This window comes from Saccopteryx leptura, chromosome 1 (genome assembly GCF_036850995.1).
Source record: "Saccopteryx leptura isolate mSacLep1 chromosome 1, mSacLep1_pri_phased_curated, whole genome shotgun sequence".
NCBI classification, from domain to species: Eukaryota; Metazoa; Chordata; class Mammalia; order Chiroptera; family Emballonuridae; genus Saccopteryx; species Saccopteryx leptura.
The window spans coordinates 310,417,789-310,431,389 of NC_089503.1; the positions used below are offsets into that span (position 1 = coordinate 310,417,789).

Below are 13,601 nucleotides of genomic sequence, written 5' to 3' on the forward strand. Positions count from 1 at the left end.
AATGACAAACCTCCTGCCTCCGGGACTGTTTGCCTCAGGGAACTTCTGGGTGGCTGCCTTGGGGGGATGGGGGACGCTGACCCACAGCAGAGCAGATCACAATTCCCAGCCTGGCCCTTCTCCAGAGGGGATTAGAGGGAAAGAGCTCCCAGCCACTGGCCAGTTCTGCCTGGTTAGCCCTTGGAAAAAGGATCACATGCCCTCAGAAGGAGGAGGGTCCCATCTCTAGGTCCTACTCCCCTTCCATCAACAGACAGGCAGAGGTCACTACAGGGCTCCACATCTCTCCCCCTCCTCCTGGGGTCAAGCTCCCACCAATCTGTCAACAAAGAAAGAAAAATCACCCAATCCTGTTCCTATCCTTCACTGGGGGGGAGGGCAGGAATAAAGGGAACAATGAAGTAATCTAAAGCTCTTCAGTGGGGCGCACTTCAGGGAGGGCTCAATTAATTCGGCCTTGTAATTAAGTCTTTTAAAAAAGACCTATCAGCCCTGGCCGGTTGGCTCAGTGGTAGAGCGTTGGCCTGGCGTACAGGAGCCTCGGGTTCGATTCCCAGCCAGGGCACACAGGAGAAGCGCCCATCTGCTTCTCCACCCCTCCCCCTCTCCTTACTCTCTGTCTCTCTCTTCCCCTCCCGCAGCCAAGGCTCCATTCCAGCAAGGTTGGCCCTGGCGCTGATGGCTCTATGGCCTCTGCCTCAGGCGCTAGAATGGCTCTGGTTGCAACAGAGCAACGCTCCAGATGGGCAGAGCATCGCCCCCTGGTGGGCATGCCGGGTGGATCCCAGTTGGGCGCATGCGGGAGTCTGTCTGACTGCCTCCCCATTTCCAACTTCAGAAAAATACATACACACACACACACACACAGACCTATCAGGCCTGACCTGTGGTGGTGCAGTGGATAAAGCCACAAACTGAAATGCTGAGGTTGCTGGTTCAAAACCCTGTGCTTGCCTGGTCAAGGCACATATGGGAGTTGATGCTTTCTACTCCTTCCTCTTCTCGCTCTCTCAAAATGTAGAAATAAAATCTAAAAAGTATATTTAAAAAAAAAAAGACCTATCAGGCCAACTTTTGATCACCTCACTTTTCTCCCACACCAAGAAGAGATGGCCAACGCTCTTTAAGCTTTGTACCCCTTGAAATGTGACCACCTTTCCAGCAGTCTAAACCTGTCCAGCACTATACAAATGAGCCCCCTTCAGGTGCAGAACCCTGAACCTAATGAGTCTGCCCCATGGGAGTAAGTTTTCGAAGCCAAGACCCTGAATCTGTCCAACATCGGGACCCCTACAGCAAGAAGCCTGGCTGTGGCCCAGGGTACCATGGTGAAAACTTCCAACCTGAATTTCATTCACACAAATAGGTACTGAGTGGGATGAGCCAGGCGTCCACCCTGAGTGCACACCCAGTGAGGCCACATGTGCCCCACAGACAAGAATAGGAAATTCCACAGCAAGCCTGTTTATAACAGCAAAAGACAGAACACAACCCCAATGCCAGCTATAGGTAAATGGACTCAAACACTGAACTCTTATGTAGCCACAAAAAAGAACAAGGACCACTACACACAACCCAGCTGAACCTCACTAGAATATTTCCTCTATGATTCCATTTACAGGACGGTCAAACCAGTCAACAGTGAGGAGGTGTGAGCAGTGGTGACCTTGGGAGGGTGGAGGGCCAGGAGGAGGTCCAGGGAGCTTTCTGGGCTGTGAATGTTTTGCAGCTTGATCTAGACAGTGGTCTGCACGAGTGTCCATAAAAACCCATCACACTGTACATCTAAGATCAGTCTACCTGACCAGAGTAAATCAAACCTCCTTGCAAAGTTTAAAATATATATATACCTTTAAGCACCTTCTATGTGCTAAGTCCAAAGGGTATCTCAGACAAGACTCTAACCCTTTAAGAGCTTACAGTCTAGTGGGGAAAGAAATACACACAAGGAACAATACAGTGTGCCAGTGGCCAGTGAACCCGCACTGAGATAGGTAATGGGAGCGGACCGAGGGTATCACTAGTACTCGTGATCTGGGGAAGATGGTGGAAGAAACTGATTAAATGTAGTTTGGAGGCAGCCAAACCTATGTCTAAATCCTCCTTTCATTGTGTGACCTGGACAAGATGTTGGCCCTGCTTCTTCTGTAAGAGGGGTCAGAGCAGCTGTACTGCCTGGGCCCCCAGGAGGATGCAGGGAAGGAATGCACACGGCACTCAGCCATGAGACCATGCTACTCCTGCAGTGAGGCTGGGCCCACCCTGTGCCAGGAACCAGGGTTCACAATACAAAGACAGGCCCTGCACCCCCCCCCACACACACACACAGTTTCCAATCCCACCAGGAAGAGGGCAGCCACCACTCACCCACCAGCAAACACTCAAAAAATCAGGGACTGTGAGCTGATATGGACTTGGCTTTAAAGGAGCCCTCAGCCCAATGAGGAATCAGATACCTCGGACACAATGTAAAACAGCTTAAGTGTCAGCTGAGAGAGCAGATAATGAAGCCAGGGAGGTCAGAGGGCCACACCCAGGTGGAGCTGAGCTGTGCCTTGAAAGGCACACAGAATTTGAGCAAAGGTATAGAGCTAGGAAGTCAAGGCACGTGGAAGAAAGAGCAGCCAGTCAAGTGTGGCTCAAAAGGCCCAGGAAAGTGGGCCTGGGTTTTGCTATCAGTGGGAAGTTTCAGAGGTCAGCAAAGATTTAAATGACAAGCCATCCAAAAGCAGCGTTTCAGAGGGGCAGCGGGGAGTGGCTCCGTTTCTCCAGGCAGGGACCTGGGTCTTATTTTTTTTTTTTTTTTACAGAGGAGAAGGAGAGACAGAGAGAGGAGAGACAGAGAGAGAGAAGGGGGGAGGAGCTGGAAGCATCAACTCCCATATGTGCCTTGACCAGGCAAGCCCAGGGTTTCAAACTGGCGACCTCAGCATTTCCAGGTCGACACTTTATCCACTGCACCACCACAGGTCAGGCCACCTGGGTCTTATTAACCTAGAAACACCCAGGTCCCTTTGTGAGACCCAAGTACACATATTTTATTAGATGGTGGTCAGGGGCCTGAGTGAGGCTGACTAGGCCTTGAGGAGGTGACCAAAGCCTTGACTCCCCTGCACTGGGCAAGAGATGAGGATACATTTCTTATGGCTTTTGTTTATACAATCTTACTTATTTTAATTTTCTTAAAAAACATAATATATTCACGTTTGGAACTCAAAAGTTTCAAAGGGTCTCCAGTGAACAGTCTCCCAGCACCAGCCCCAGTCCCAGAGGCACCACAACCCTTTCCTGTGACTCCCCAGGACCCTGGTGCGAACATAAGCAAATGCACCTCACAGTTACACAGCTGGCGGAGCCGTCCATCCTGCACCTGTGCCTCTCACACCAATCTATTCTGATGGCTGTTCCATATCCATGCACCTCTGTCTTATGCTTTTATGGCTGCACAGTATTCCACGGTTTGGACGGACTACAATTCATTCCCTGGCCCTGAACTGATGGACATAGGTTGCTTCCAATCATTTGCTATTATGAATAAGGCAGCAATGACAAACCTTGCAAATAAGTCATTTTGCACATGTGTTAACACATCTGTAGGATAAATTCCTAGAAGTAAACTGCCGGGTGAAAGTGTATACAAGTACCTGTAATTTTGAAATGTTGCTAGAAGATGCAGGATACACTTAAATCACTTATTCAGGAAATAAGCCTAATTATTAGGAGAAAGACTGACAATGTATAATTTTAAGGATGCCTAGATGAAGAAACCATAAAGAAAAGCCCTGTTTTCAGCAGAGTGCTGGGTCAGGAGATGGTTCTAAACCTGAACCAGCCCCTACTCACCCAGTACCCTGGTTCATGAACTTGTATTTCCTCACCAGTAAGTACAGGGCCAGACCTGCTCAGCTCCTCAGTCCTTCCCAGCACAGGCGGGCTCTGATGCCCTGGTCCCAGGGCAGCTGGACACGACACCCAGCCATAATTGGTCTCCTTGGGTGAAGGTGCAGTGCCCAGGAGAGGAGCAGACAGGCCACAGATTGTGCACTAGAGGCAGGCTGGAGGAGGGGGATGTGGAGAGCCTGAGGGGGCCAAGTGTTTTGGTCTGGCCATCCTAAAGAAGTGATACGCACCTCTGGCCTCTTCCCCTGCACAAGTGGTAAGGACACCATTGCTATACAAGACATACTCACACTACATGATGGTCAGCATACATCATGGACCTGCTATACAACATGTGTACCAGACAGCAGTGACCACCTAAACCTAGCTCTGCTGGAGGACAGAGGCGGGTCTCTGGATACTTAGTGACCTCCCTGGGAGTGAGGACAGTTGGAAATACAATCAGGGCAGGGCTTCCTCCCACGTCCACGAATTCAGCCCAACTACTGACAACTGTGAACGAAAGAAATGGTGGTCTGCCCCCAGTCGAGTGGGAGACACCACCTGGCAAACCAAAGACAGCATGCAAGAGGAAGAACCCTGGCCCACCTGCCCACTTCTAGCCCACACAATGTTCCGACTGAGAGGGCCAGGAACTCCTGGAAATCAAATCATATTTAAATGCATTGAAGTTATTGCTATTCAAATTTTTCTAACTAATACACAAGGCATCAACCTTTCTTTGTAAAGCCAACATATACTGTTTTGGTAAATCTTGATTTTCACACAGCCTACTTGTTTAAAACCCATGGACAAACTCATGTAGAGATGCACTTCCTCTTCATGGAGGGGAGAGGCTGGGACCCCAAAAACCCTGAAAGAGCTCACTCCACCTGTGCTGTGCCTCCTGCCTCTGTGCATGCTTGAGGTGGTTTCACTACCTGGAAAGCCCTTCCCCCTCCTCCACCTACCACTTCCACATCCATCAGAGCCAGTGCCATGGCCCTTTCCCCAAGGAGCCTGGCTCCTCAGCCCGCCCTCAAGCAGAGCAGACTGCTGCCTTCTAGGGCCCCTACAGCTCCGACATGATTCTCTGGATGGCACTTCCCAAGTCTAAGCAGCAAGTCCATCTGCTGGGCACTTAGAGCAGCAAGGGCACAGTATTCAATACTGAAGACCAGGGTACTTCCTTCCAACAGATCTTAGGCAAATTCACCCTTCTGAGCCTCAATCTATCCATCTACAAAGCAGGTGCAGTAATTCCTAGATCCCAGGGCCATCGGGAGAACTAAATGAAACAGTATATGTAAAATGTAATATGCAAACTGCAAAGCCCTATACAGATTCCAGTCAGGATAGTAATATTCATATTAATTAGTATGCCAATATGAATATTAATATCCTCACACATATCCCTTCACCAACACCTATCATTGTACTTTGCAAACACCTAGAAAGATTGCCAATAGAATTCAAGATTCTCTCTTCATTCTAGATGGAATAAAAAACAGAGGTGCTAGAGGTGGAAACCAGAAGGCCCTGCCAACAGCTACAGCAGCAGCCTTGGAGTAGTTATTTTTCCCGCAAAGCTTTTCTGTAAATGATGACCCAAAGGACTTTGGGAACAGCACAACCCAGCAGAGTGAAGGTTCTCAGCCAGCAGGACAGGGCCTCCCTAGGTGCAGGCTGTCCACAGAGGTTGTAGCAGAAGAAAAATAAAGGTACCAAACTGCATGCATGTCTCCCAGGGAAGGAAGCTGTCTGATGTGAAAATCCCTTTGAGGACAAGAGATGCTGTAACTTCCAGATATCTCCTTCCTCCCCCTTTGTTGGGTGGGAGTGAGGAACAGCCATCCTGGGACCACCCATGGCCCGCAGGCACAAGGGTCCACATATCATGATTCCCCAGCAAAGAGATTAGTGTTGTGGGGGGATCACCAAACAAATTTCAGATGGGAAGCCAGTCCCTCCCTCTCCCTCTCCCTCTCTCTCTCTCTCACACACACACACACACACACATATACACACACACACACACACAGACTGTGAAGACCTGCTCTCCCTCCAAACCAGGCTCTTCCCTTTACGGAGCTTTCTAACCCAGGACCTCACCTGAGCCTTGTAGCACTCAGAAGGTGGGCAGAGAGGGTACAGGTAGCCCCACTAGAGGGCAAGTGATTCACCCAAGGTCATCACCAGGGTTCTCTGACTCTCCGTTCAGTGCCTATCCATCCCTTGAGCCATAGTGCCATTCAGCAAAAAGTACAAAGAATTTGAGAAAAAGCACCAGGCACGATGTTTTAGAATTCTTCTCACTTTTTCATATCTATGGCTAACTTTTTAATTTCATGGGTAAATGCTTATGACCTGGTGTTATATGAACAATGAGATAACATAGGATTGTGCCTAGAAGAAAATATGCTCAGCCCTGGCCGGTTGGCTCAGTGGTAGAGCATCGGCCTGGCGTGCGGAAGTCCCGGGTTCGATTCCCGGCCAGGCACACAGGAGAGGTGCCCATCTGCTTCTCCACCCCTCCCCCTCTCCTTCCTCTCTGTCTCTTCCCCTCTCGCAGCAAAGGCTCCATTGGAGCAAAAAAGTTGGCCCGGGCGCTAGGGATGGCTCCATGACCTCTGCCCCAGGCGCTAGAGTGGCTCTGGTCGCAACAGAGCGACGCCCCGGATGGGCAGAGCATCGCCCCCTGGTGGGCGTGCCAGGTGGATCCTGGTCGGGCACATGCAGGAGTCTGTCTGCCTGCCTCCCAGTTTCCAGCTTCAGAAAAAAAAAAGAAAATATGCTCAAATTTCAACAGTGATTACTTCTTGGTTATGAAATTTGGGATGATTTTTATTCTTACCCCCCAATCTTTTTTTTAATTGATATCAGAGAGAGAGGAAGGGAGGGAGAAAGAGAGAGAGAGAGAGAGAAACATCAATTTGTTGTTCCACTTATTTATGCATTCATTGGTCGATGCCTGTGTGGCCCAGATTGGGGATGGAACGCTAACCTTTGCCTGGACAACACTCTAACCAAACTGAACTATCTGGCCAGGGCATCCCCCCATCTTTTCTGTGTTCCAAGTATAGTATAAACAAGTACTATTTTCAAAACCAGAGAAACCCATTGTTTTTCAAAGGCTGAAACACCGAGCTCAACAATGCAAACTTTCCTTTAAATATTCCCTTAGTCTAAGTGTGTGAATTTTTAAAACATGGTAGGGCTGGAAGTGACGCAGGTTAGGTACAAAGATTTTCTGGGTGGGATCTTCCGTCTCTGGTTTCCGCCCCAAAAGAGGAGGAAAAGGAGGTGACTTTGAGGCTTCCTGCCTCCCAGCCCAGGTCTGAGACCTCCCAGACTATATCAGATCAAGCCTGTCCTAGGGCAGACCCAAAGCTGTTTAATGTGCCCTGTAGGGTCCTGATATAAACTCAGTTCTAATTAAAATAACCCTGTTCTGATTGACCTTAATATGTATCACTTCTCAAGTATCCTTCCACCTTTATCTGGATTGGAAATGACATTAACCCATCCAATCATTTCATTTATTTAGTCAAAAACTGTTTCAGCACCTACTCTGTGCAAGGCTTTGTGAGGGACACTGAGCCATCATTAAGCTAAGACTGGAAAAACAACCAACCAGAGGCTCCATGTCATCCTTCTATGTTCTGCCCAAGCATAGGGTTTCAGCTGCACTAAAACAGCAACAGGAATGCGAACAAATGCTGCCTGGGTGTGACGCCTGCCTAAATCAAGCATCTCAACAACTCTACCCAGGGGCCCCTGCTCCCCAGTCCATAGGCAAAGCAGGGTCCCAGAACTGCACTGCCTAAAGGAACAGCACCACCTCCTACCCGGCGGAGGCAGAGATGATGGGCAGAGAACATGACAGAGCCCCAAACTTGGGGGGCTATCCAATTCTTCTCAACACAGCCCCCTCCCACTTTCCTTCTCCTTCTTCCTGTCCTTGAGGCTGAGAAGATCATGGTCAATGAACATTTATTGAGGGCCTACTAAGTGTTGGCTCCCAGCATCACACAATTTTGTAGACAAGAACTCAGACTTTTACTTTGCACATTTTCATTCTGCCTGGAACCCTCTACCCTGACACATGGTGACAGCTTCAATGTCACCTCCTCAGAGTAGAGCCTGTCCAGGTGAAGCTGTCCCGACATTTTCTCAGAGCACCCGTGGCAACTGTAACTGCTCTGTTATTTGCTCTTCCCCCAGCTAGACAGCCCCATGAGGATGGCTCTCTGCACACTGGCTGGCACACAGGTGTGAAATAACTCTTGAATAAATGAAACAGGTAGTAAAAGCCAGTGTTCACTGAGCATGCACTGTGTGCCAGGCACTGTGCTGAGCTCCATGCAGACACGGAGCATGACAGTGACATGACAGCTGAACCACTGTTACTCCCATCTTACACATGAAAAACATTGCGTCATTCCCCCTGCCCCCAGTTTTTAAAACATAGAAATGAGACTCTAGTAAGCAACCTACCCAAGGCCACAGGGATAATAAGAGAGTGAGGATATGAACTGCATCTCCCAATTCTCTCTCCATGTCACTGTACTGCTCAGCTCCTATGTCCCCCTCTCACCAATGCCCAGGCGTATTCCTTTCTCCTGTGCTGTCAGTGACCATTTTTGTCCCCCTCCCAAATTTGTGGCCTCCTCCCCAAGGAACCCAATTCAGAAGACATCCCTGACTCCTTCCCTCTCATCCCATACCCAGCAGCTCCCACACACAACCACCCAACGTGGACCCTCAGCTGTGCTTCAGCATTGAGCTTGTGCAAAGACTCCAAGCCTTTCGGCTCCAAGGCACAGTAACGAGAGCAGCTGTGTGAATGAATGCTGGTGGCCAGACACCCAGCGCAGCAGGCAGCAGAGCGGCTGTCTCCTTCGTGAAACCACGTGGGAACCAGCAGGAGAACCCAGCTTTCTGGGTTCCAGTTCCCGCTCTGTCCCCACTGTCCGTATTTGTAGTGCTGGTGAGCGTGGGCATGTGGACGATGGACAGCCATCACAGCTCTCAAATGAGAAAGGAAGCCGCCCACAGCCATTCCAGAGGCGTGGCATGAGACATCAGTGAGGACCCGGGGGACCCAGAAAGAACTTGGTTTCCAGTAGTGGGGCCAATTCACAGCTGGCCACAGAAGCCAGTTTTAGGGCAGACACCATCAGAATAGTGGGTTCCAAAGGCCTGTCCTGGGTCATGTGAGGTCATGAAAACCAGAAGCTTCTGGAAGAAGAGGAGGACAAGGCAGCAAGGACTAAGAAGAATGCCGGTGACCTGAGGGAGCAAAGGAGAGGGAGACCAGGCCTTCCTGCAGTCCTTTGCAGGAATAAAGGGAGAAGGAAGGAGATGATCATACTGTCCTGCAACGCACTGCTGAGGATGTCTCTTCCCTATGAAACTTTCAGGGTCCCTGATGTCACACACCACAGTCAAATCCAAACTCCTTAGTAGGGCCTTCAGAAGTCTTCATGCCCAGGCCTACCACAGCTGGGTCTGGAAGGTAAGGTATTTCAGGTCTCCACACCTCTGCCCCAGACTCCTTTGCCTAAAACGCCCTTTCTCCAGGAGCCAAGCGCTCCTTGTCCTTAAGGCACAGGACATTTTGCTTCTAGGAAGACTTCCGGGACACCCAGGGTCAGTAAGGGAACGGCATGGGCTCTGAAGTCAGATCTTCTGGCTCAAAGCTCAGCTCCACCAACCAGCCCGGCTTTGCCCTCCTCAGCTGCATTCTCTGCAGAGCATGAAGGATACCTGCTCCCACCTAACTGTGCAGTGGGAGGATGAAATGCACTATTTCATGAAAACGCTTTGAACTGCACCTGGCACACAGTAAGTGCTTAATAAACAAGCTGTTGTTCCTATTGTTCTCTAGCCCCTCTAGAGCCCTCTGTTTCTGCCACAAGTAGAGCACTGTCTTGCTCATATCTGTTGCACTCTGGATCCCTCAGCCAATCACAGCCTTTTAAAAGGCACAACGCATGATTCAGGCCTCTCTTCCCAAGCATAGCACAGTACCAGGCACATAGTAGGCCTTCAGTGAGTACTCACTGCCCCTGGAGTTCCTATATTAGACCCCACACCGAGCCCTCCCAGGGCCCAGCTGCTGGCCTTCTGCAACTCCCACACCAAATCCCGTCTAAAGGCCTCTTAGAGCCAGAAGGGCACTCACTGTTACTGGGTTTCCAAACAATAAAGAGCTGTACTCTGCCTAACCAAGGCTGTTTCCACTCCAGGGAATTTATGGGGAGAAGTGAGCACAGCAGGGACTGGAAATAGAACTAAGCCCCTCTCAGGGAGAGAGCTGGGCTGGTCCACCAGAAAACCGGAGCAAAACCTCAAAGACAGAGGGGAGGAAGCAGCCTCCAGACTGAGCTCCAGAAACTGGGCCAACACAAGTGAACTAGGACAAGGAGACCACTGGCACTCATTCTACTTGAAGCTCCTCTTTCCACCGGAAGAGCTTTAGAAGGGGTTCCTTGTACAACCCATCACCATGTGGGAACAACTTACAACACATCCAGAATCCCAAGCTGCACACAGGAGCCCCAGGCTACCTATGGTTCTCAGCAGAATTCACCAGGCTACCTATGGTTCTCAGTGTGGGCCCAGATCACCCACACTGGCTATCAGGGCCTCACATTTGGATTGGGGTCACTATTTATATCCATTTCCCAGCAGACTGGGAACCCCTAGTCGCTTGGTACCGGGTCTCACTGATCTTCAGAGCCCTGCACCCCTAGCATGGTGCCCGGTACATAGTAGAGGCTCAGTAAATGACAAGGCAGCAAGGTCTGGCACCAAGAGAAAAGTCCTGGTTCAAGGACGACTCCATCCAGGCCTGCCACGTACCATTGACAAGCAAGTCATGTGCTCCCTCTGTGTCTCAGTTTCCTCACTTGCCAAATTGGAATAACAAGTCCTGCACTCACACAACTGCCAAGAGAATGAATTGGGAATGAATGCTAGTCACACTTCAGGCTTCAGCTCAGCTGTCCCCTGTGTCATATCCTTTCTGCTGGCCACACAGCCCCTCTCCCAGCACTAAAACCACTTTGTTGTTTTATATTTTTCACATCATTATACTTATTTCTAAGTTTGACTCTCCCACTGACCTAGGAGAGCCTGTATACAGGGACATCACGTGTTTGTGTCCCCCTGACAAAATGGGCACTCGGGCCTGGCTGCTGGGGCCCCCCAGCACACCACCCCAATTCTCAACACACAGCACCTTTTGATAAAATGTCATGATGTGCAAAGCCTCAGGCACCCAACAAGCATGCAGATAAAGGAAATGGGAAGGGAAGCTGTGGAGCAAGAAGTCTCACCTCTGAGGCCTGTGCCTCCTCTGCAGGTGCAGGTGAGCTTGTTTGCCTGGCTGACTCTGCAGTGCTAGGGCCTCCAGGGCACAGATTGCTGTTCTTGCCTTACATAAAGCACCAGGCAATCAGATAAATAATACATGGCCTTCAGCTCACACACAGGTATCAGGCATGCAAACACTTGCTTTGCACCACAATGCCCTGGGTGTGAGTGTGTCTGGCTTTGCACAACCCTAAGAGGAATATAAATTGAGAACAGATATCCATGTTCGCCCCCAATCCCAACGCCTTGCCATGGTCTGGAATCAACTATCTCTAGACCCAAGCAGTGCACCCAGGGAGGAAATATACAACCCACCGGATGGATACACACACCCTAAGCCAATCACTATGGTCTCTTTAGAGGCAGACATCCTCGGAGTCCCAGGTTCCCGTCGGTGCCCTTCCACACAGTTGACCTGTATGCAAGGCGTGTACACCCTCCATGCAAGCATCCCCAGAGGCCTCGCCAGGCCAACCACCTTCCCAGATCACAGCCGCCCGAGCAAGGCACGGATGCTTCCCCCACTCACTCGACAGTGCCAGGCGCCAGCGCACCCACCGGGCGCACACAATCCCTCTTGCAAAGAGGCTGTCCACCCGCTTACCGTCTCCCCCAGCCACCCCCACCGGCAGGTCCGATTACACTACAGGCGCCGGCGCCGCCACGTTGGCGAGGAAGGGGCCAGGGCACACCCACGGGCGGCCCCGCGAACCCGCAGGGAGTGTAGGGGGCGCAGGTCGGGATGGGCGGGGCGGCGGACGCTCCCTCCCTTATCAGCCAGGCCAGTCGCCTGCGTCCTTTCCCCGCCCGGAGTTCCACGGTCAACTCGACCCCCGGGGCGCCCCCTGCACGGGCCTCTCCAAAACGGAGCAGCCCCCCTCTCCCAGGAGCCCACAGCCGCCCCACTCACGGCCTCCTGCCCGAGGCCATCCGGGCGGGTACCTCAGGAGCCCATGGCAGCAGTGGCGTCTGTAGGCGACGCGCGACGGCTGGACTGCGGGTGGGGCGTGCGGTACCGCAGCCTAGGAGTCCAGCGGCTGCCGCCGGAGCGTCCCGGGCACAGAAAAGCGCCGCCGCGGTGCGCTTGCGCACTGAGCGCGCCTCCGGGAAGGGCGGGGCGCCTGACGCGCGGTTGAGATCACCCGCGCGGCCTTAAAGGCGCCGTATCTCCAGCTCGCCACCAAGTGGTAGGGTTGACCCAGGTTTTGCAACTAGCAAACAAGCCAGCCAAGAGTCGCCTCCTCCGCCTCAACCCGACCTTCTAACCCTGCCAACCACAGAGCTACTGGAGGTGCAGGGACAGACCAGGGTTTGGGGCTCCAAGCTCTGTTACTGACACTGTGGTGCTTCACTTCTCCTAACCCTAATTTCTTCACTCGGACCAGTTTTGAAGATAAAACAACCCATTATAATGGCTATTTGTTGACAAGGGTGAGTGTAAGATCTGTGAAATGAATGCATATCGAAGTGCAGTATGCATTCATACCAGATGAAAATGCAAAGCACAGAGAGGCTTTTTCTTCCCACTCTACCAGCATTTCTTTCCTGCCCCACTTTTTTTCGAATGTCATCAAGCAATGGGTCCTAGCCCATTGCTGTTTCTGGAGTTGAAGTTGCTCGAGATCCCCAAATATATATATTTATATCCCCAGCCCAGACTCCTCCCCTAAACTCTCAACACCTTCTACTTGAAGGTCAAAGCCAACATACCCACAACAGAACCCATCTCTCTTCCCAAACACTGACAAGACCGGCTCCCTCACAACCTCCCTTCAACAGCAATTGGCATCTCCATCCTTCCAGCGCCCAGGCCAGAACTCCTGAAGTCATCTTTGAATCCCTCCTTCCATCTCCTCCCCCACTGGGGCAGGAAATCCTATTGGTTCTTCTTGCAAAATACATCTAGCCTGATCTCTTCCACCCATCTCCACTGCTATCACCCTTGTCCAGTATCTGTCCAGGATTATTGGAATGTTCTTGTTATGGACTGAATGCTTGTGTCCTTCCCCCCACCCCCAAATTCAAATGCTGAAATCCTAAGCCCCAATGTGATGATATAAGGAGGTGGGTCCTTTGGGAGCTGATTACATCATAAGGGTGGAGACAAATGGATTCTAGTCTTTATAAAAAGAATCCAAACAACCTTCTAGCCTTCCTTCTGCCATGAGAGGTGTCCATGTAAGAAGGTCCAAACCTGTAGATAATTTTTATGAGTTTATCTGAGCCAAAACTGATAACAATTGCCCAGAAGCAAAATCTCAAATGCTTTGGACAGTGACAGTTTTGCAAGGTTTTTTTTTTTGGTTTTTTTTTTTGGTATTTTTCCGAAGCCAGAAACGGGG

General features: G+C 50.9%; 1 protein-coding gene across 4 annotated transcripts in view; it reads right to left on the reverse strand.

Annotated features, from left to right (window-relative positions):
• The window catches only part of TMEM184B (transmembrane protein 184B), a 50,951-nt gene extending 38,615 nt beyond the window's left edge, over positions 1-12,336 (reverse strand). For 2 of the 4 annotated variants that reach the window (XM_066358391.1, XM_066358392.1), the window contains exon 1: positions 12,202-12,336. Coding sequence is in view for 2 of the 4 variants with exons in the window: in XM_066358389.1 (XP_066214486.1) it covers positions 12,170-12,189 (20 nt within the window). In the remaining 2 variants the exon portion in view is untranslated. Of the gene's footprint in view, positions 1-12,169 lie in introns of all 4 variants that reach the window. The other 2 variants (XM_066358389.1, XM_066358390.1) reach the window with 2 other exon arrangements.
• Positions 12,337-13,601: the final 1,265 nt, after the last annotated feature.